The 23,597-nt window shown below is 47.4% G+C and overlaps 1 protein-coding gene across 1 annotated transcript in view; it reads left to right on the plus strand.

Moving 5' to 3' along the window:
• LOC119383930 (arginine kinase-like) overlaps positions 1-15,950 on the plus strand; it is a 29,534-nt gene extending 13,584 nt beyond the window's left edge. The window contains exons 3-5 of the mRNA XM_037652205.2: positions 576-902; positions 6,079-6,283; positions 15,761-15,950. Of these exons, the coding sequence (XP_037508133.2) occupies positions 576-902; positions 6,079-6,283; positions 15,761-15,906 (678 nt within the window). The 3' untranslated portion in view covers positions 15,907-15,950. The remainder of the gene's footprint in view (positions 1-575; positions 903-6,078; positions 6,284-15,760) is intronic.
• Positions 15,951-23,597: the final 7,647 nt, after the last annotated feature.

Here is a 23,597-nt window from a genome sequence, read left to right on the forward strand (position 1 = left end):
ACACACACACACACACACACACACACACACACACACACACACACACACACACACACACACACACACACACACACACACACACACACACACACACACACACACACACACACACACACACACACACACACACACACACACACACACACACACACACACACACACACACACACACACACACACACACACACACACACACACACACACACACACACACACACACACACACACACACACACACACACACACACACACACACACACACACACACACACACACACACACACACACACACACACACACACACACACACACACACACACACACACACACACACACACACACACACACACACACACACACACACACACACACACACACACACACACACACACACCAAAAAGACACTGTACCCAAGAAAACCTTCCTGGGAGAATCCACGGGACGCAATTTATTCGAAAGGATTTGTGCGACGTCCGCCTAGCGGGATAATCGCATACTGCCTCGCTCCGCCCAGCGCAGCGCTATTCCGTTTACATATGGCACCCCATTGTGCCTTCGACGCTATGGGTTCGCAGGGCTACCCTTTCAACCCGTGTCTGAGTGAGAGTCAGTACAAGGAGATGGAGAACAAAGTGGTTCAAGTGCTGAACTCGCTGGAAGGAGAACACCATGGCGTCTACTACCCTCTGACGGGCATGTCGAAGGAGACGCAGCAGCAGCTCATTGACGACCACTTCCTGTTCAAGGAGGGCGACCGTTTCCTGCAGGCGGCCAACGCCTGCCGCTTCTGGCCAACGGGCAGAGGGATCTTCCACAACAATGCCAAGTCGTTCCTTGTGTGGGTAAACGAAGAGGACCACTTGCGCATCATCTCCATGCAGATGGGCGGAGACCTGAAGGAGGTTAGGTTTGCGAAACGTCGCTCATTATGCTCTTTTGTGTATGGTATGCCGAAGGATCGTAACCTATGCTCAGTCTGATAGTGTCAGTGCCAGTAGCCAAGCGAAATGTGCGCTGATGCCAAGTGAGGATCTTGCTACCAATGAGCATGTAGATGAGTCACGCACGCGAAACTTTGCAATACCGTAGAGCGGTAGAACGTGAAGCGTAGAAACACAGATAGAGAAGAATACAACCGGACAACATAAGCACTGCGTTGTTTGGTGTTGTATAGCTCTTTTGTGCCCGCGTTTGCCTGTCTTTACATGTCTTCTATAAAATCACATGTTCGCGCATGCTGGAGACTTCACGTCTTTAGTGAGGCCAGTCACTTCTTATGCACATAGCTGACACATGACGCGAAGGGGCGCAGCAGTCATGCAAAGATCCGAGACCCAATCTATGCTCAGCTTTTTGAGTGGCGCAAATACCGAGTGAAGCTCTACGCTATCTTCCAGACTACCCTGGCAGAAGCCGGTGCGAGTTCTCGGAGAGCCGTGATACAAACAAAAATATATATTGAAGGGACGGAATGGGTTAAGACAAGGGCTATATATGAGAGAGTGGACATTAAGTTATGCCATAGTATAAAATCGCAGTAATATAAAAAAAGAAATCATAAACATCAATTAGTATACACGCGTCAGTAAACTGGCACGAAATCGATCGCTGTGGTTCAAGTGAAGAGTTGTATTTGAAGGCCTTAGATACCTCATCAAGCGAGAAAAGTGACAGTTGGCAGCGGCATCAACACGAACGATGGAAACAGTCATTTGATTAAAGGTTAGGGCATGCAATCGTAAGGTTAAGCCATCATAGGACGTCACAGATAGCCAAACTTGTGACTTCACTGTGACGTCACAACATCACGTCACGTGAAGACGTCATCACACGCAATCATCGCATGGTCGAAGGCTTGCCGATCGTGCAGACAGTTCAATAACAGGTGAGTGCAGAAAGCTGGGAACGCGATCCGGGAGGCAGTGCAACACCGCACTGGGTGCAGCCTTCGGGAGGGTGGGTGGTAAGGCTCAATAAATCGATTATGAAGAAAAAGAAGATCGCTTACAGTTAAGGACAAGTTTACCAGCGCGGTCAGTCCGATAGCGACTCTCAGACCCTAATTCTTGCATTACGGTCGCTTTGCATTTATTCTAACACAACTTCTCGTGATTGGCATATTCAATCGTCATATTACATAAAAAAGCGAACGTGTTGTGCTGCCCGGGCACTTTCTCAATGTAGATGTCGAAAAACAAAAGACTGAAGTCGTTGGCCTATGTTTTTAAATTTATCCAGAGTAACTGTAGCTGCATATTGCATCGGTGCGTTTTGGCGACATTGTCCCAGAGGGCGGCGTCTGTTTCACTGCTTGTTATTTGTACCACAAAATTGTCTAATAACTCCAATGCGCTCCTGCGTGGTTACACGGGTAAGAGATTGTATCATTTTGGCCAATTTGGCGCAATCCGTAAGCGGGCACGACTCACTACGAATAGCCACAAACGGTTTCTGAGCGAAATCTAAACGATTACGGCGTTACGGCTCTGCACTAATGTAGTTGCCGATTTCATGTTCACCGGTTCTTAGAACTTATCAAGTAGTCTTTTGTTGTGTCTGATTTTATTTGATAATTATTCAGTTTGACAGGAAAACATCATCTTAAAGACAGTGTGATCTGCTGGTTTACTTGGAATGAGAACATACTACTTATGCATTATAGGAAACCAGTAATATAATCAGTGGTGCAAGGACATGTACGCTCAAACAAAAAAAATAACGCAATAACGCAATTATTGCACAGTCAACTTTGGTTTACACGGCCCAAATGAAGTAAAATACATGAAATATGCTTTTTAATCCATCCATAATTGTTCCGTCAGGTTCATGAAGCTTTTTATGCAACGCATTGTGTTGTATGCATGGTGTTTCAAGAAATGCGTCCGAAAATCCCCAAAAAAGAGAATGGCGATATTTATTTGCTGCCTTCGAAATTACTTTTTTTTCTAGCGGCAGGCGCTTTAAGATGGGTATAGACGTGAGTTAGGAGAGTAATTAAGAAAATTAAATCAATTAACTCTATAATAACTGGAGATTGGCCTTTGGGTCAAAAGAGAGAATCGGAGTCCTTCATGCGAAGAACCCATTGCACATTTGACATTTAGAACAAGCGACCTCTAGTAATTATTGCACAGTAATGCAATTGAACGAAATTCAATGGTGAAAAGGAAACCGAAGTGCATGCGTTTGAGCGCAACTGGCTGAAGACCAGAATGACGTCGCTATTCAGAGACAACCATGGCACCAATGTTCCTCCGCCTTCGTTAACGTAGGTGCGTCATACGTGCTACAGTCGCAAGCGCAGCCCGCACACTCACAAAGCCATGTCGGTCGATGGTTGATATAACGACGCTCACTCGTTCTGGACGTCTCGGAAGAATATGGCGGCTGCGCTCTTCCGCATTTCTGTTTTGGTTTCACTGGTGTACTCGGTCGAATTTCATTGCTTTGCAATAATTACTGGAGGCCGCTCTTTCGAAATCTCAAGTATGCTATGGGTTTTTTGCACGAAGAACTTCAGTGCTCTCATTTGACTCGAACACCTGTCTACACCAATCAAAAGGCTGATTCGCCTAATTTTCTTTAGCTACTATCCTAAATGATGTCTTTTCCCGCCCTAAGATGCCTGCCGCTACAGAAAAAGTAATCGAGAAGGCCGCGAGGAAATATCGCAATTTCCTGGTTTTTGAGGATTTTCGGACGCATTTCTTGAAACACCGCGTATAACAAATACGCGCATATGCAAATACAATGCCTGTACAGTGCTCAGCACGTGAAACGTGATACTCGGAGTGCGTGGCCGGCGGCGACTGTCGCGCCACCGGTGAGCGTTCGTGAAGGCAAGCTGGTGCATTGTGGTATGCGCTGAGGGCTAGAGGGTTGGTGACGTATGGAGGCTGCATCCGGCTGACAAAATAAAGTTCATTGACTGACTGACTGATCCGGCCGACAATCACTTGGTCCACGTTTTGCGGCGCAGCCGCCGCAGCGCTGCAAGCCATGGTTCTTACACGGCGCTCGCGTGCCGCGCTGCTCGACGCACACGTTGCGCCGTCGTACTTTCGCAGGTGGCTGGCGGTGCGCGCGTGTCAAATGATTTTATTTCGACTTTCGTTGGTAGGCTTGCGTGACATAATGTTTCGGAGCAGACTCAAGGTGCTCGCGCCACGTTTCATGTCCTGGAAAACGAGAAAAAAAAAGGTGGTCAGCTTGCACTAGCGTTGCAAGGCTGGATCCATCGGATGAGCTTGTGATCAGCTAGCTCCTTCCAGCTTTTCTCCGGGGGTCAACGTCAACTCAGTCTTCTCGGTCTGCTTTGGAGTGAAAACTGGGTCAGCTCGGTCTCACTTGTCATGTTATTAGGTACCTAGGCCTTAATTAGTGAGGTCATAAGTAGCATGGCGGGAAATGGCTCGGTCTAAATAATTACAGCCTTGATTACATGACCTAGATTAGCAGCGGAGTAATTATGATTACGTTAATTAGCATAGAGTGTCTAATTAGCTTGGAGAGCATAGCCTTAATCAGCATGATCTTAGTTAGCAAGGTCTCAGTTAGATTGGTCTAGAGCGTAGTCTTAATCAGCATGATCTTAGCGAGGTCTCGATTAGATCGGTCTTAATTAGTTCAGTTGTAGTGAGCGTCAGCTTAATTAGCATGCTCTGAATTAGCACGGTCTTATCATGACACCATTTAATTAGCATGTTTTAAGTATGACATGGCTTATTACCTCGTTCTTAGCACTAATTGGCTCAATTAGCTTGGTCTTAACATGTCCTTGCTTAATTATCTAGGTCTACCGAGTGTTCGGGGAGTGCGCAGAAGGCGAAGGCGAAGAGAGCGCGCACCGGCCGAGAAACGAGCTAGAAGGTAGAGGCCTATCATGATGATGATATTTTTCGGGCGACTCCACATGGCATAGGGAGAAGCTTCACAGCTTCGCTGCAAAGATTGACCCAGAGGGCCATCTAAGGAACTTCCCGCCGCGCTAGCACGTCGCCAAAAGTGGAAGTAAAAGTCATTCGTTACGTGTGCACAAAGACCACTCCTTACCTTCAGTGCGAAATAATCGCCGCGAGCAGTGCGCTTGAGTCGGCAGCGTCGCGCTGCAGGCGAGCGCGCTGTGAAAACCACGAAAAACATCATCCCGAGGGTGCCACTGCGAAACACAGACCGAAAGATTGTCGGCCGGAGGCAGCCTTCGCACGTCACCAACCCTCTCGAACTCGGCGTATACCACAGTGCACCAGCTTGCTTTCACCAACGCTCACCGCTGGCGACAGAACCGCCGGTGGGAACACGCTCCGAGTATCGTGTTGCTGAGCACTGCACACGTTCTACACATCAGCTACTCATAGAATTTTGATTAAAGAGACACTAAAGAGAAAAACGATTTTCCTCACGTTAGTAAATCACTCTTTCACAATTGCGACATCACCACGCTTGCGGCCAGAAGATGCCTGGTGAGCGAGAAAATGCGCAAAAAGAAAATGCAGGTCGCGACGCCACCTTGAAATTCCCGCACCAAACGTCATGACGTCAAAGATTTTGATGGCGTCTACTTGGCCCTACGTAGTTCCTTATCAGTAAAAATGAAGCACATTGTCCTCTGAGGGGCTACAGACTTAACATGCCAAGTTTGAGGAACATTCATTGAGCCAATGTCGCCAAAATACGAAAGACACACTTTGAAATCCGTGACATCGCGCACAGAGATTATATTTCGGCGCGAAATTGCCTTTCTCTTCTGTTTCCTCTTCTATTCATAAACCTATGGTGGTGAAATTAATGACATGATAATTCTCAGATTCCTATTTATCAATCTAAACGGATTCATTGTTCAACTTCAGTGTCCCTTTAAGCTACAACATGGGTTACGTATACAAATAAACAGGCCCTATACTTCCTGATGTCTATTAAAGTCACTATCAGTTGCCATGTGCAACACCAGACTATTCAAGTCAACTGTTTTCTTTCTTCATTTCTTTCATTTATGACAAACTATACGATACCCTAGTCGGGATCTTTGAAGGTAAAGTAATCTATGATGACGAGTGATTTCCTCCGTTGCGTGCCCAGGTTTACGGCCGCATGGTGCGAGGGGTGCAGATCCTTGGCAAGAAGCTTCGTTTCTCCCGGGACAGCCGCCTGGGCTTCCTGACCTTCTGCCCCACCAACCTGGGCACCACTCTCCGCGCCAGTGTGCACATCAAGCTGCCCAAGCTGGCTGCTGACAAGTCTGTTCTCGATTCCACCGCCGCCAAGTACAACTTGCAAGTTCGAGGTGGGTTATGAGAAGGCGCGAGCCCTGTTCATAAGGACGTAGAACACGCGACTGTTTTTTAAAGGATACTGAAGAGAAAAATTAGTTGTCACATGTTCACAGATTTGTTTTGCTCAATTCTAGAGGTCCCACCCTAATCATCGCAACACGCTTGGTAACCTAGATAAGCGTAAGGACACACAGGTGACGATACCATTCTCACGGATACCTGGTCGCCGGGACATCACACATTTTGACGACGCCTAGAAAATGCTTTGTCCGCAGACATGGGATATGTTTTGTGTCCTGAGACAGCTAAAAACACAGCATGGAAAATTTCAGATTTTTATTGCTCTAGTATGGTCTAAAGAGAAAAAAAAACTGAATTTCGCTACGTCACAGTAATATTTTCGTACTCCCGTTTGTGTTCGAAATTGAAAAGTGAAACATTGCCGTCATTTTCTTTTGTAATAAGGCATCCGTGATCATGAAATGAAGGATTATAGAGTCATCAAAGAATAATTGATTAGTGTAAACTGATTTCGTGCTGAACTTAGTGCCCCGTTAAGATTCAGACTCTACTGGAGCTTAGTGGATCTGCCATTGCATTGCTGTTGATAAAGTATTGGTCTTGGGTCCGAAAACTATCCACTCATGGGCTGGTTAGCACATTTCTTCAACAAGGGTAACGTTTGGGTTCGGTCGTGGCCGCGACAGCCGCATTCCAGTTGCTGAAAGAGGACACACCACGCCTATATGGTACCAGCCTGTGGTGGACATAAGAGAAACAAATGCTCAGACTTATCAATTTTTTTCACACTGTTTTAGCATGCACAGAAGTGGGCACAACAGCGCACCGTCGAACGCACCGTCGAAGTAGTTTTTGCCACTTTAGCCCAAAAGAAGCAACTAATATATTTCATAGAGATGCAACGAGGCATTGTATTTGGCACGACACAGTTTTACTGAATTTTCGTGAATAGGAGAGAAATACATTTCGGGTATTTGAACAAACAGTTAAAGGCTGAAATTTCTTTCTAAATGTTTTTGATTTGAGGAACGACAGCAAGCGCTATTTATTTTATGCCACTTGCACTTAGCAAAATGGTAACAATAAGTTCTCAAGCATTGAGTCGTATGCATAGCGAGCCAGATAATTACTGCTAGCTTTATAGTAGAAGAGGCTGTAAGCTAAAAAGACGATGAAGTGCAATGATTATAGGCAGTGCGCAGCGCCAATAGAGAGCCACTGAAAGCCGCGTCGCGGCGGCCGATGGAACCGCAGCCGGGCTTTGAGCAGGAGACGCCTGCTTTCATGCAAGCATGGGTGATGTGTGCGCGCGCGATTGTTCGCTTGTGCGCGTCCCAAATAATTAGTTCTGCGGTCACAGTGTGTGCGAAGGAACATCACCTTATAATAGTGGACATGCGTCCGATTTCACAGCTTTATCGGACGACATTGTCACCATACGCACCAAGTATTTGCCGCGGACCATGGCCTCCGAGATCCGGCGCGCAATCTCGGAGGTCATGCGCAGACGACCATCAACGAGCTTCCCTACGAAGTGGCGCTCATCGTAAATACGCCGCTTTCTTGATAACGCTCCGATCGCTAATGGCTTCATTTGTTGACGCGTGAACCATCGTTTTCTATGGACATACTAGCTTCGTTTACAGGCCGCGTGTTTTATAGTAAATTTAGAGGTAGCGCTCTCGCGCCGGAGAATCGTTTGTACAGGTGCTGCCGCGTGAAATGTCAGCGTCGGTAAAACTTCCAAACCAGCACTATAAGCTTGAGAAAAATAGCATGTATAGGACTCTGGCAATAATAAAGTCAGTTGTGTTTATTGGATCATTTGGTCTTTCGCCGTTCAGAAAATGCTGGCGGTAGACCCTGGTGTTCTTCGTAGGCTCCCAGAGGCTCCCATCCTCTCCAAAAGGTCCATAATTCACGAAGAAGTGGAAGAAGCAAGCAATTAGTTAAAAGTACATATTTGCAACATTCACAGTTTGAAAGCAAATGCGAAGTGTGGTGATCAATATTGCTTGTAAACCACGTGCTTCATTGCAATCATATTCAAAGGAGACACCATACAATAATGAAGCAACATGAACATACATTTACCAGTGACATGATAAAGAAAAAAACAACAAAAAACAGCAGTAGCTAGCACCACTAGCAAGAATAAAGAAAAAAAAACGTGAAGGTTTCGGAATTGACTCCACGCATTACACAACTTTTGTAAAGTTAATGTGCATTAGTGACAGACAACAGGGCTTAAAGTTCGGGCGTTTCCTAATACCATGAAGTCATGTTAAAAGGCTTTCAAAACGAGGTTTAATGTCCTGTCGAAATCCTTCAGTGCTCACAGCTGCCACGTTGTACAGCCACAATGCAGATAGCTGAGGCGAGCGCACAGCGAACATTCTGCACCGAAGATCACATGCCAGTGTAACCGATAGGTGGAGCATGCAGCCGATGCCGCGCAGCACATGCGTTATTCAATGGGCGCTTTTCTGAAGGCGCCGTTACCTGATTTTTAACACGGAGTCCTTTCTTTAAAGCGTCTAAGCGCAATTGCTTCATAGCTTTACTCCGCATGGTCTGGATTTGCTCTTCGCATCAGTCGTTTCTTCAGAGAGAAGCATCGCGTCTCATGAATAACAACAACCTCATGTGCATTGTAGCTTTCCGAATTGAGACGAGGCGACCAAGTGTAAACATGGTCATGTTCACTGAAGCCGTAGCGGCATAAAAGGAGATATAAAAACACGGTAATCGTTCTAACACAGCCGTAAACAAAGAGCGATGGCTTAACTTCTGTGTCGAACAGCTGCACTCCATCACCACCGTCACTTTTGCTCGTGCAGCAGCTCCGGAAACTTCCACAAGTGTGTTCCTGGCGAGTTTGTGTACGTGTTCGAGCAGCCAACTACTCAACAGTTGTTACTGGGCATCGCTGAAGGCTGACAGAAGCGTTAAATTGCGATGGAAGATGCAACTATCACAGCAACTACAACACTCGCCTTGCCGCTCACGGGAACACTGCTCGCCGGAGCCCGCCTACGTTTCCGAGCCGTGGCGATAGGCGGCGTTGTCGGCGCTTTGCGCGGCGCCCATAAAGTCTAGTACCATATGACGATAGCTGTGATCTACGGCACCGATACCGTTATAGCACTCTGAAACGCGGTTCCGAAAACACAGCGCGGTTTATTAATGTATATCCGCCATTGTTCCAACTACTTCTTCTTTTTCCTCAGCCGACTACCCACTACTAGTTTATGTCCCAAGTGCGTCGTGCCAGAAGAAGAAGAAAAGTATGCCACAGATAGGCCCCCCCCTGCAGACAAGTGGCCGTGGGCACTTGAAGAAAAAAAAATTATCAGACGGAACTTGTCAGAATGGGTGCCGGCTTGATCCTTTCAATGCTGACTGTGTCTTCATGCCCATTACGCAGGATTGTAAAATGATGTTCAGAACGCTTGATGACTGGGAAAGGACCGTCATAGCGAGGCTGAAGAGCACGGCGAGACGCATCGACACGAACAAAAACGTGTGAAGATGTCTGTAGGTTTGCCAGCAGAAAAACGTCGTTCTTATTGTGAGCTGAAGTTGGTGATGGGCGCAAGTTTTGCATGAAGACCCGCAGACGCTGGACGAAAGAAGATGGATCCGAAACACTCTGCGTAGTAACGGGGCTGACGAGGTCACCTGGCAAACGGAGTGTGCAGCCATAAACCATCTCGGCTACAGAGCAGGCAAGTTCTGGCCGAAGTGTTGAACGCAGGCCGAGAAGTACGATGGGGAGGTGTGATACCCAATCTTCGGCGTGAGGCTGCGAGGCGAGTGCTGCTTTTAGATGACGGTGGAGTCTCTCCACTAAGCCATTTGATGCTGGATGATACGCAGTTGTGCGAATACGCGCACAACCCAGTAGAGATGTGACAGAGGTGAAAAGCGCTGACTCAAACTGTCTGCCTCGATCGGTAGTCACCGTTGATGGTACACCGAAACGGCTAATCCAGGTAGCAAGAAAGGTACGAGCAACTGTTTCTGCCGTGATGTCAGGCATTGGAGCTGCTTCAGGCCACCTAGTGTACCTGTCAATGCACGTAAGCAAATACGTATTTCCCCGACATGGAGGTAAAGGGCCGACAATGTCCAAATGAATGGTGTCGAAACGTGCATCAGGGAGAGGGAATTTTCCCCATGGAGGCTTGGTGTGCCGTTGTACCTTGATACGCTGACACGCTGTGCAAGTGCGAACCCAGTCACGAATGTTAGCGCGTATGCGCGGCCAGACATAGCGTTCAGTGACCAGGTGTTGCGTAGCTCTTACGCCTGGATGGCAGATGGAGTGGAGGGTGTCAAAAACAGCACGACGCAGCTGTGAAGGAACATAGATACGAGTGCAGTTGTGTGAAACATCGCACCAGAGTGTAACGTCGTCGTCGGGAAAGTTGACTTGTTCCAGTCGGAGGGAAGTAGAGTATCGGAGTCGTGGAAGCTCATCGTCTAATGCCTGTGCCTCCGCGAGCGAAGACAATGAAAGGTCGGTGGTGCCTGTCGTGGCATTGATGGTAATACGACTGAGAGCGTCCGCTGCACTGTTAAAGCTGCCTTTTACATAACGTATGTCTGTGGTGAATTCGGCAATGAAAGCAAGGTGCCGAAGTTCTCTAGGAGTGTGCGTGGCACTGCAGGAACGTAAAGCCGAAACAAGTGGCTTGTGGTCGGTGAGAATGGCAAATTGTCGCCCTTCAAGGAAGTACCTGAAATGCTTCACCGCAAGGTAGGCCGCGAGGAGCTCCCGTCCGAAAGTACTGTATCGGCGCTCAGTGTCGCGTAACTTGCGGGAGAAGAAGGAAATTGGAGCCCATGCACCATTGATCCATTGATGAAGAGCGGCTCCAACTGCTTCTGAAGAAGCGTCCACCATGAGGCTAGTGGGAGCAGTTGGTGAAGGGTGATGCAGGAGGGTGGCCTGGGCGAGTTTGGTCTTAACGGCGGAAAAAGCTTGATCCGCGACCGTGTCCCAGGGAAGTGCGGCTGACTCGGCTTGCGAAGTCGAGAGTAGTGCTTCCAGAGGCTGGCAGCAGTGTAGAGCATGAAGGGATGAAGCGGCGATAAAAATTGACGAGTCCGAGAAAACGTCGCAGACTACGTATGGACGTGGGAGGCGGGTACTCGAGGATAGCTTGAACCTTGTCAGGTAGAGGAGTGATGCCATCTTTAGTGATCTGATGTCCGAGGAATGCTATCTCCGAGACTCCAAACTGACACTTTTCTACATTGATGACAAGGTCGTAATCACGCAGTCGAGTGAAAAGCTCACGTAGATGTGCCTTGTGCGTTTCAGCGTCCTTGCTGGCAACGAGAAGATCGTCGATATAGGCGAAACAAAACGGCAAGCCTCTTGTGACTTCGTCTATAAAACGCTGAAATGTCTGAGCAGCGTTTCTCAAACCGAAGGGCATTCGTAGATACTCATAGAGCCCAAATGGGGTAATTATTGCAGTTTTGGGAATGTCAGAAGGCTCAACGGGGATCTGGTGATAAGCTTTCACGAGATCAATCTTCGAGTATACTGTTGTGCCGGTTAAAAAGGCAGTACAGTCCTGAATATTGGGTAACGGGTATCGATCTGGAACGGTGACTGCATTGAGAGCCCGATAATCACCACAGGGCCGCCAGTCATTGTTCTTCTTGGGAACCATGTGTAGCGCCGACGACCACGAGCTTGATGACGGACGAATGATCTGCAGCTGTAACATATGCTCAAACTCGTTGCGAGCAATTCGAAGTTTATCAGGGCCAAGTCGGCGAGGGCGGCAGTGAACCGGTGGGCCTGTGGTTACGATGCAGTGGGTCACAGTGTGCTTGGGGGTCTTATCCATTAGAGACTGCGTTGTAATCTTCGGAAACTCGTTGAGCAGAGCTGTATATGGTGACGTAGGCGGTTTCACGAAAGTGGGGTTTAGAGCCGTAGCGCGTGACAGAAAACCATTGACCGATAAGCCGGTATAGCTATCCACCAGGCGACAGCGGTTCATATCCACGAGCAGATGAAAATGCCTTAAGAAATCGGCGCCTAAGATTGCGTAGCGTACGTCTGCTATCCAAAATAACCACTGCAGTTTCCTCTTGAGACCGAGATCAAGGGTCAGAGACTTCTGTCCGTAAGTTGCGATGACCGTAGAATTGATCGCTTGTAAAGGAGTTGACTTCTCGCGGAGGCGCCGGTCAGTTTTGGACGCTGGAATTATGCTCAGGGTTGCCAATGGTGGCTACTTTTCGCCAAATTGGCGAATTTGAGAGGCCCGTGGCGACCTAAAATTATGAATGGCGACATGGCGAATTTTTGGCGATTTTCGGCTTAGGTCTTTACTGAGTTATGCATCCTAAGCTCAGTGTCTTCCCAGCGATTGAGCGGCCACATTCTCTGTATTTTTCTTGGGTTTAGACCCACGAGTAGTATGTGCATATCACGCGTCATTCGGTATGTCCGTCATGTAACTCGTGTGTATCTCCTCAGTTCATCTAGATGCAGGAGGTACTGGAAAGTCCTCCAGCGACATTCTAGCAAAATGTAAGTCAGCGGACTCCCTTTCAAACCGCGAGGGGGCAGTGTTGGACTATAGGTTTATGGCTTTAGGTGCTTTAAGCTTCACTAAAGTTTCGCTTCTGAAGGGGCTAGACGACGGGTTGGCCGACTGTTCCGACCATTTGTTCCGCCAAAGCTCCAACTGTTTTGAATAGCTTGGTGACTTATTCACTGTTGCAGTACCCCCAATTCAGCTCGTAAACACTGTTTTGGAATAGCGAAGAGAGGCGGATACGCGGCTATTCGTGCAATAAAGAAATATTTATTGAGGCATTTTCCACTGTTCTCGGTGAGCGTGTGCAATGAAAACAATTGCTATGTAACGTTTTACATTGTCTACTCGATCATTAATAACGCATCAGATTGACGGGTGTAGATATAGCTGACTTTAAGAAAGAGTCAGTGGCGTCCGGTGTCATATTAGTTCACAATGAAAAGGTGTAATACTCACTAATGATCGGTTCCTGTAAAAATTCTGTCGTGTTACCTTCAATAAACCTTTTAATACTTTTAATTCATATAAGGGTACGTAAAGCTGTCTACAAACAACGCTTTCACGGTTTTCGCCCAAGGTTTACCACACTTTTACCTTTGAAACAAGCGCACAGGGATGGAAGGATATCATGAGCGTTTCATTCATTCACCCTTGCGCCACCACGCACATTTTGCGGCTAGTCGGCGAAGCAGCACTATGCACTCCCATGGTGAAGCGGGCGAAACGACTGGCATTGAGAAACGTCAACATAATTTCAGGGTCTTGGATGGTACTGTATTCCTCGGGGCTATACGTGAGTGGAAACTTTTATTACTAGGTATACCGCACATATCTAGAATGGCGACTTCTTTGGCGACATTTGTAAAAAAAATGGCGACTTTTGGCGACTTTTTGCTCTTCGTTTGGCGACATTTACTCGAAAGTCAGTGGCAACCCTGATTATGCTGACTTCTGCTCCAGTGTCCACCAGCAAGCGAAGACCTGTGGTTCTGTCGGTGATGTGGAAGAGGCGGCTTGATGCTTGGCCTTGATCGCCCGCCGCTGTTATTGACGATCGGCCGGAGCGTTTCCCATGCGCCATGAGCAGGGTGGCACACATCTGCGAGCCGCGGCACGAAAACGCCGGTGATAGTAGCATGTGTTCCGTGGTGAAAAGCGGTGCTCGGGCTGGTGGAGGGGCCGTTGCGGAGCAGGCGACGTGAGAGATGGTCGGTGTGGACGAGGCTGGTCATTTAAGTTGCGAATGCTCAGCAATTGCAGACGCAAGTTGGCGACTTCAGCTGCGAGATCTTTTACCGTTTCTCGAAGGGAATCTGCTTCGGAAATCGGAGAGGTGCGGGCAGCGTTTATGACTGCCGGAGCAACGTCCATCATGTCATCGGCCATTTCTGCCAGCTCCGACAGCGTCTTATCCTGAGCTGGGACAAGAGCCATTCGCACGGTAGGTGGAAGACGCTGTAGAAACAACTCACGCAGTATGGATGTTTCCAAGCCGTCCGGCTGGTCCCCAAGCAGGTGCTGCACGTGACGTAGAAACTGTGTGGGACGGCGGTCCCCGAGCTCTTCGTTGCACAGAAGTTGCTGAATGCGCCGATGCTTAGGCGGAACGAGTCGGTGAAGAAGAGCCTGTTTGACTGTCATATATGGAGTGTCACCAGGCGGGCCCACGAGGATGTCGCGTACTTCGGCCATTGCCTGTGGCGGCAACGCTTCAACGAGCATCTCATGCTTGCGAACTTCTGACGTGATGCGATGAATGCGGAACTTGTTCTCGACTTGAATGAACCATAAGGAGGGATCGGCAAGCCACAGCTGTGGTAGCGTTATAGTAGTAGTACCTCCAACAACACCGGAAGAGGGTACATGGCCAGGTGCAGTGGCAGCGGTACCAGGGCTGAGGCCGTCGAGATGCTCACGCTGCTCCATGGAAGGTCGCGTTCGTAGTCCGGGTCACCAATAAATATAGCACTCTGAAACGCGGTTCCGAAAACACAGCGCGGTTTATTAATGTATATCCGCCATTGTTCCAACTACTTCTTCTTTTTCCTCAGCCGACTACCCACTACTAGTTTATGTGCCAAGTGCGTCGTGCCAGAAGAAGAAGAAAAGTATGCCACACCGTCATCTAAGAGAAGTAAAGGCTGATCGGAGCTGCACGAAAGTTTTAGCACCATCTTCGCTTTGCAAAACAGCCACGCCGTTATTTGACAATCTGTAACTGGGCTGTGTCTGAACGTGGGTAGCACTTTGAAAGGACGAGCAAGGTTATAATTTAAAGGGTAGATAACTGTTTCTTTTGTTCATTCATCAAACTCCATCCACAGTGCAGGCTTCCGAGTAACTTATTTGCGAAGGCATCGATTCGCACGGTCGCCAATGCGTGCATTGGTATCTTTGGAAAAGCTTGTATTAGGCTGCACAATTTAAACTTTGGTAATAGATAACTCACAACATGCTCTTCATTCATGCGAAGTATAAATAACTTCCCTCGTTTGGTCCCGCTTTGAGGCTCCCCAGACCAGCCATTCACATACCGTATATAATACGGTAAGGTAGGGAGAGAATGAGTATTAATGAGTCTTCATTTTTTTACGTTAAGCTGCCGTCTGAAGTGGAAAGAGTGATTTTACCGGTAGAGGGAACATTAAAGCTTGTGCTTACATAACGAGCGCAATTTAACATTTGCCTTTAAATGAGCCTTGTAATGCTCATTTTCGCTATGTGGTGCCAAATTCCTGAAAGATGTATTCCGTGTGGGACCGTGAATACTCACACACGACGCTTCTGAGCGCTACTAGTCGTGCTAACAGCATCACTCGAAAATCGACGAACGTGTAATAGACGACAAAAGTTAAGCATTAGAACTGATGCGCATCATAAGCACCGCTAATAACGCAGGCACCAGAGGTGAGCACACAGAAAGCGAGGGTGGAGTGTACGACATCTCCAACAAGCGCCGCTTGGGTCTCACGGAGTACCAGGCCGTCAAGGAGATGCAGGATGGCATCCTCGAACTCATCAGGCTTGAGAAGGGCATGCAGTGAACTCGGAGCTAAATCTTCGTTCTGGAAGTACAAGTGTGTAATTTTTGTTTAGCCGCAAAATAAAACTTTTGCCTTTCCCATTAGCGCATCTGTTGAGTCACCACTTTGTTGGCCTTCATTGGAGTGTGAGCTATAGGCCAGGACAGCAGCAGCGCTGAGCAGATACGCTCGAGGAAATCAGGCAGGTGTTCTCTGTATCTGCACTCGACTAGACGGCTTAAGCCGCAAGTCATGCTTACTCGCTCCGTTGCACGCGTTCAGCGGAGGAGTGTCCGGTTTTTGGCTGAGCGCTCCGCCCGTTCAGTGGGCGTTAGATAGCGTCCCTGTATATGACAACTCATGCTGTTTTACCGGCGACCCTTTCGCAACAGCTGCATCGCAGTTAATACAAGTCGTGCTTGAATAAAGCAAATTTCCATGGTTAAATATTCGGGGAAACAGATCACCATCAGCCGCTGATCACTAAACAGCATCGTTTTCTTTCGCTCTATGTTCGGACTTTACGTGTGGCGTGAGTAGTCGTAGAAAACATTACTTGTGCTGTGCTTGTGAAGTCCCAGTGGGTGGAGCCCTCAGTCCAGGGCCCCATTTGCTGCTGCTGTCCGGCTGGCCGGATCAGTCAGTCTTTCGCTAGTCCAGGGTTGTGCTGGAATGAGCGGCTTTCCTCTGGGGGATGGGGGGAAGAATTGGGTATTCTAGGTAAGCCGGGTGGAATGATACAATCTAGGGTGTCCTCCACAGTTAGGACATCGGTCAGGATAATGTGTAGGGTAAAAAGCGTGGCGAAGTGCAACGTTGGTGAACGTGTTAATTTGGAGCTGGCGCCAAGCAGCAGCATCTGCACGGGTGAGTTTTGCGTGTGGCGAAGTGAAGGTTCTACGGGATAATTGGCAGTGCTGTAGCATATTTGTGTATGTCAGTGGTATCGTTTCTACCCTATTTGGATTGGACGAGAGCCTGGAGGGCGAGGCCTCGGACCATGGCATGAACGCGCTGATTCCCCAGGGTTGTTCCACTATTGAGCGAGTTTTGATCTATTCGAGACTCCGTATTTCGCTTAATTTTTGTCTCGCTAAGACTGTGTCGATAGAAGAGAAACCTATTGAATTTTCCTAACCGTGGTTTGTAGCAGAATTTGTGGACTGCTGCTGGGTTGTCGAATGAGTTACAATGTTCAATCATGTATGAGTTTGAAATGCATAAGTATCAGCTCCACGTCGTTTCGAGAGAAGACGGACTCGCAAGACTCCTTGAGTGAAGTAAGAAGTGAGTTCATGTTCGGTGGCCATTTTATACATTTTTGTATAGTTTAGAAGAGAGAGGGCTGCCCCAGCAGCAGGCACAATGGCGCACATAGATGATTGATCATTGCAAGCCATGCGGCAACAAAGCAGCAGCCCGCAGGTGCTGCTAGAAGCCGTGATTATGAAAGCTCAATGGGCTTCTGCTATACTGACACAACCTTAACAAGGTAAACGTTGAGGGGTACACAGAGTCTCGAAGCAATAAAAACTTGCTGAACAGGAGAACATCGCTAGAGCCAACGTTTCTGCAAGAGCTCTTGCCTTCGTCAGGACAGCAACTGCCTTTTAACGCGATAGTGCTAAAAGCTATTGCCATAGAAAATGCGGCGTTGGCGTCGTCGGTGTTTTCCCGGAGTGAAAAATCGCCGATGGGTGGAAAGAATAAAGATAGGTGTTCTAGCCGGCATAGAACACAGGTATTGTGCGTGGCAATAAAGTATTTACCCCAAAAATTAAGGCTTAATATTACATCAATAACGATTATTCGCTGTCTTTCTCTCGCACAGAGGTACGCCAATACTTCTTTTCTTTAATGCATAATAATATTACCGTTGACCCCTCTCAATCATTCCAATAAATTCAGCACATCAGGATTACACTCACATGCATAAAACACACTATTCAAACAGTGCGAGGAATCTTTTAGGGCTTTGGTGTTACGAACAGAGGGATTCTGCGTGACAAGCGTCCGGAAGTGCAAGCCACTCTGGAACAGAGTCAGAGGTATCAACCCCATCACTCACTTGAGTAGCTTCGTCTTGCAAGACGGACATTGTCGAACAAGGTGAGTCAGCTTGTCTGTCAATATTGCTGCTTCTCCATAACGAGTTAGGTCCTAATGACATGAGCATGCAGTGGTTTTGAACGGAACGAATCCAATACCATGACATGTGATTGGAAGTTATTTTCTGATTGTTCCCTCGAGAATCTCCCAGAAATGAAATACATAACGGCAAATAATAAAGCAATGCTTCATTGCTTCAGGTTGCCTGTAAACTGTGCAATTTAGTGCTCAGACCAAATATTTATCTTTTTCATTAAGCCAAGTCTTTACTGGTAAAGAGGAGGTTTGCAGCTTTTGAAACTGCTTTGGAAGAAGACCGAAGCAGTTTCACGCTTTAACAATACAGGCGTCATGTCGTCACTTAACAGAAGTAATATTGCGTGGCCGAAGCGCAAGTTCGCACCAGGCGTCACACCATTCCAGTGGCGTAACGAGTTGGCTGTTTGAAGCTGCCCACCCATTACCAAGGGCTGAGACATAATTCATCATTATCATCGTCATCATAAGCCACAACCTCTACAAAGCATGCCGCTACGGTAGTTCGCGTATTGCCTTATAGACACGTAGTGAATACTTCGCCACGGAGGCGGAGAGCAGGATAACGCTATCGCGTTCCACCCTGAAAGGGGCCATAAACCACTTTTCCGAGTAATCATCCAATGACCTCAGTATCGGAGGTTATTGCCTCACGAATCAATTGCCGAAAAATTTCTAGAATACGTGAAGAACCACCACCCCTACAGAGGTTTGTGCATAGATTGTTGACTTTAGCAATATTTTCGTGCAGGATGAGGAAGTTGCTTGCGCTGGTGCAGAAATGACTTTCTCTACAAGCGCCTTGCATTATGTTTCTTAAAAGGAACTACCAGCCTTGAGGCGGTAATAAAAATGAGTACTGCATGAGTGCTCAAAATCACAGTTGCGAGGGTAGAAGCATGAATCGTAGCCACTTCGCGATCACTTCTCGCATGATGACGAAGCCCGAGCAGTTAGCCCACTTACACAGGGCTGGTCTGCCGACATCGCCTCTATGTCAATCCTGCGTAGTAATAGAAACCATTGCGCGTTATTTTTTTATCATGTCGCCGGTATTCATTGCTAAAAAAAGACTTCTCGCTATTCTGCCTCTCAAGGTAGGGTTAAACTTAACTTGAGAAATCGTGCTCAATTTTAGCGTTTCGGTTCTAAGGTATTGCCACAGAGATGCCTTTGATGAGGTGTGTAATCTTATTCAAGGTATTAAACGTCTGCCTTCTTGATCTCTACTTCTACAAAGTTATTCGTAAAGTAATAAATAAAGTACATTAAAATCTGGTAGACTAGCTCTTTTAAATTGGCCTGGTCAGGTCAATTCAGCTGTCTGGTCTGCTTGCGCAGTAGCACAGTGGTTGCTGCATGTGTTTTATACATTCCATTTTGCTTTTAAAATCATTTTGCATTGTTCAAATTATTACCTAAAAGTTCAGATGACGAAGTCTTGGCGAATCCTCCAGAGTGAGTATTTGGTATATTGATGAGGGAACGAACAAACAAAACAAACATACTTGCCAGTAACAGTCGTTACCAAATTCTAAAAAATAACACAGAATTTTCGTCACATACGCTATCCCTAATGCAATAAGTAGAGAGAATCCTGGACGTGGGGCATGGTCGATTGTTCTGCTCCCTTCCAACTGCAGTTTCAACTAGCATTCAGCGAGAGCCTGATCTGCAAAATGAGGCTCCAAATAACAGTTTTCTCCCCAAGTCTCAGCCACTATCCACTATTCAAATGTCTTTTATGCAATGTAAAGCTTAACGAAATTTCATTTTAGTGGCTGAAAAGACGCTTTGACCACCATGATTTGGCATCGCATATCCGAACGCCAGCGGCTGCGACGTCAGAAACATTCGTATTTTGGTTGAAATCGAGGTAACAAGAAAGTAGCCAAAAACTTGGAGGAGGCTTGGGCTTCGCTTTCAAGAGTAGAAGGTGATAGCGTAATCGGACCGCGTTCGTATCGCCTTCACGATCTCTAGCCTGGCTTCGCTTCTCGGTGGACACCTAAACGGTGCCGCGAGGAAAACCGAAGTGCGGACGCCCTCCGGCTCCTATATCCATGCATGCGGCGCAACGAAACACGGTGGTGCGATGGCGTTAGGGTGCTTCGACGCGCGCGCAGAGGGCGCGCACATCATGGAGAACGCGCGCATGAAGGCACGCCAGCGCCCGTTAAAGCCTTTTAATCTGCGAAAGTTGCGACGCTCTCCTCCGCCCGCTCGGTTCCTCCTCAATTCTGCTCGCCTGCCGGCTGCGCGCACTGCGCACGGCACCATTTCTCACCGCGGCTTCCCCGAACGCGCCACAGAATTCAGTGGAGGCGAGTGATTTCGGGCCACTTTCGCGTCCCAGTAGTGTAGGAAGGTTTAAAAAATGGTGATAACAATATCGAGAACGCCGAAATGAACGTTAATGCAAAGTTTTGTTTCTTCCCAAAGCCGTGTAAATGGAGCACACTAATTTAAAAGGAGCTTTAGGGAGATTTCTATGACGCAGATGGTTTTCCTGCCGCATGCTAACATACAGCAGAACGGTTATGCTCGAGGTTTTCCGTTTGTCATAGATAAAAACTATCATCGGCATGAAACAGCAAGCTCTTCATCACCGCCCAAGCGCTCTGTGCAGATGGGTAACATGAGAAGCTGAAACGGGCGGTCCCTAATAGCTATGTGAAGTATAGCATAGCAAGGGGGGAATGAAATAGGTGACAGTGTAAAAGAACGCGATGCCATTCTTCATAATCCGGGAGTGTCCCGAGTTGTAATGAAGAAGCGGTTTCGCGGTTCGAGGACAAAACATCCAACACACATGTTTTTGCTCGAATGACAGCTGTAAATGTAGAAATCGCAGCTGCCCATTCTTTGGTACTTCGCGCGTAAAAGTCCAGCCTAGCACCTTGTTAAAAATATATTTAGCACCTTCTCAACATTCCTATCAAAGCTGGCCGAACTAATCAACACAGGTAGTCGTCCGAGAAGGCGCTAAATATATTTTTAACAAGTTGCTAGGCTTGACTACTACGTGCGAAGAACCAATGAATGGGCAGCTGCGATTTCTGGATTTACGCTATCATTCAAGCAAAAACATGTGTATTAGACATTTTCCCCAGAAACCGCGAAACCGATTCTTGATTACAGCTCAGGACACTCCCGGCTTGTGAAAAATGGCATCGCGTTAACGTGCTTAATATCTGCTTTGGACAAGTCATGCCAGTACCTTACGGGCACCAGTTTTTCCGCCCAGGTCAAAAGACTAAAAGAGGCTGGTTTCCCTGATAATGCCATGGCGGCCACTTGCGAAAAAATAAAAGGGTCCTTGAAAGAACGGCCTGAAAAACATCCATCGAAGGCTAGTTCTCAGGAAATAAAAAATCACAGCATATCCACGGGGTGAAGGATGATGAGTGGGGCGAAGCTACGGAGGGAATCATCTGTAAACCGTGAAACTCTTCCGTGAAATGCGCCCAGTACATAATATAAAGAGTGTGAAACATCGTGTATATATTAAACATCAAACTTTTATTGTACTGTTGGTTTACGTGGTCCCTTCATTATCACTTGTGATCGGTGAAATGCAAGGAAGAAGTCCGCTCCCGAGCGAAAGAGCGCCAAGAGCGACCGCATTCCCCGCTCGCCCTGTGCGAATTAAAGGCAAGGCTAGAGGGAAGACAGGACGCGCGTTCCACGACGCGAGGTCGGTAGCATGCCCAACGAAAGCCAACGGAACGCGATCGTGCAAGTGCTCCGGCTTCGCATCGCCTCATGGTTCCATTTAGCGTCCCAAAACCAAATATATTGCTCAAGGTGTGCCTTGCGTTTTTCGTAGAAATAATTTCTTTATCATGTACATTAAGACGAAAAGTTGAAAGCTCACTAGAGTGTATCGCCCGCAAAGTATGTCTTTTAGTGTGATTTAACTCTCGTACGGCAGGGTCCTCGCGCCGTTGCCGGTCCACCTCGCCCGTTGACGATCGGGCGAGGTGGCTACATACAAGTACTACTACTACACTTTAAGAAAAACATCTGGCGTTCTTTCGTTCTGCTTTTACAAAACATCTGGCGTCTTTCGTTGGTTTATTTCATCAATCAACGGCGTTTTGAACAAAATTTTTATTGTTTAATCACGCACAGGAGAAATCTCACCAGGCACTACCTCGGAGGTAAACAATGGCTGCTAATGGGAATGAGAGACAGAAGAAGTCGGCTTTTAGCTAACACTTACACTTCTACTTCTACTAACGTTTCCTACTGGAACATGCCAATGGCTGCTAATGGGGAATGAGAGACAGAAGAATTCGGCTTTTAGTTAACGCGCACGCTGCGAATTTTTTATTGTTCAACAACGCACAGGAGAAATCTCCCACCGGCACCACCTTGGAGGTCAAAGCGTAAGACTTGTTACGGACTACTACGATGACGACGACTACGAGGGACGAACGGGTGCCGCCTTAAGGAGCTTCGCCCCTAAAAGAATGCCAGAAATCCCGTATATCCACTGGCTTTCACACGGCATTAAGAGAGTGGCCTCGAGGTCAGCGTTGTGTTCTCTGCGGAAAAGAAGGTTGGGCACATTTGCTCCTCGGTTGGCAAGAGAACAGGCAAACCTGAACGGTGCAATAAGAGAGGATGTAGCATTCAGCACATGAAACAATTTGTTCCTTGCGCCCGTGCCGTTGTGTACCGAATACCGTTGTCGTGCGGCAGGGCGTACATTGGGCAAACAGGAAGGTGCCTTAATGTGCGTCTTCGGGAGCACCATAGTTGATAGACAGGCTGTTTACGTATCTGGCGTTGCACTGCAAGGAGTGTAAAGGGTGCAAAGAAGGTAGATGCAAGCCTCTGTTTGGGCAAACAACAGTAATGCACAGGCACAAGGGCTCCACAGAGAGGGCGCTAACAGAGGCATTCCATATTGGGAAGGAGGGGCCGAGTTGCATCAGTCATCCTTCTATTAATCTGCAGGATGGTGAGACAACCTTTTTAGGACGACGCATGCGATAAATTGTGCTGAGCGCTAGTTTTTAATCTTTTTATGTCGACTCGTTGGGTTTAATTTGGTCTAACTGCGTTTTAAATATGTTTTTTTCCTGAATAAAGAAGTAAGTTGCTAGTAGCGCGTCGTCCTTTGTGAATCTTTTCTCGTGTGCCGTTTTATTTGCGCCCCATTTCATTATGAACCAACACCAACTCGCCCAACTTTTTATTATACGCAGATTAGTAGTGACACAAATATCAATGTGCGAAAGCAAAACAGAGAAACAAAAGCACTGCGCGAAAAAAAGAAAACTGAAAACGTAGGTGAACCGTCATAACGCCGGAATAAGAGATAATCTACTTTCTTAGTGGTCAAGGGTAGGCAGGCTAATACAAGCCTGACCAATACGAGACATTTCAGCCGCTGTCTGCTAGATGATGGCCTACGTTTGTCATGAAGATGTTATCGTTTTTTTTGTTGTTTTTGCGTAGTGCTTGTTTTTTTTCTTGCAGAGGATCACATTTGTGTCATTACTTTTGTGCGTGAATTCCCAAAAAGCCTCTGTTGGAAGTTAGCGCCGGCCAGTGCC

Source organism: Rhipicephalus sanguineus, chromosome 2 (assembly GCF_013339695.2).
Source record: "Rhipicephalus sanguineus isolate Rsan-2018 chromosome 2, BIME_Rsan_1.4, whole genome shotgun sequence".
Classification (NCBI taxonomy): domain Eukaryota; kingdom Metazoa; phylum Arthropoda; class Arachnida; order Ixodida; family Ixodidae; genus Rhipicephalus; species Rhipicephalus sanguineus.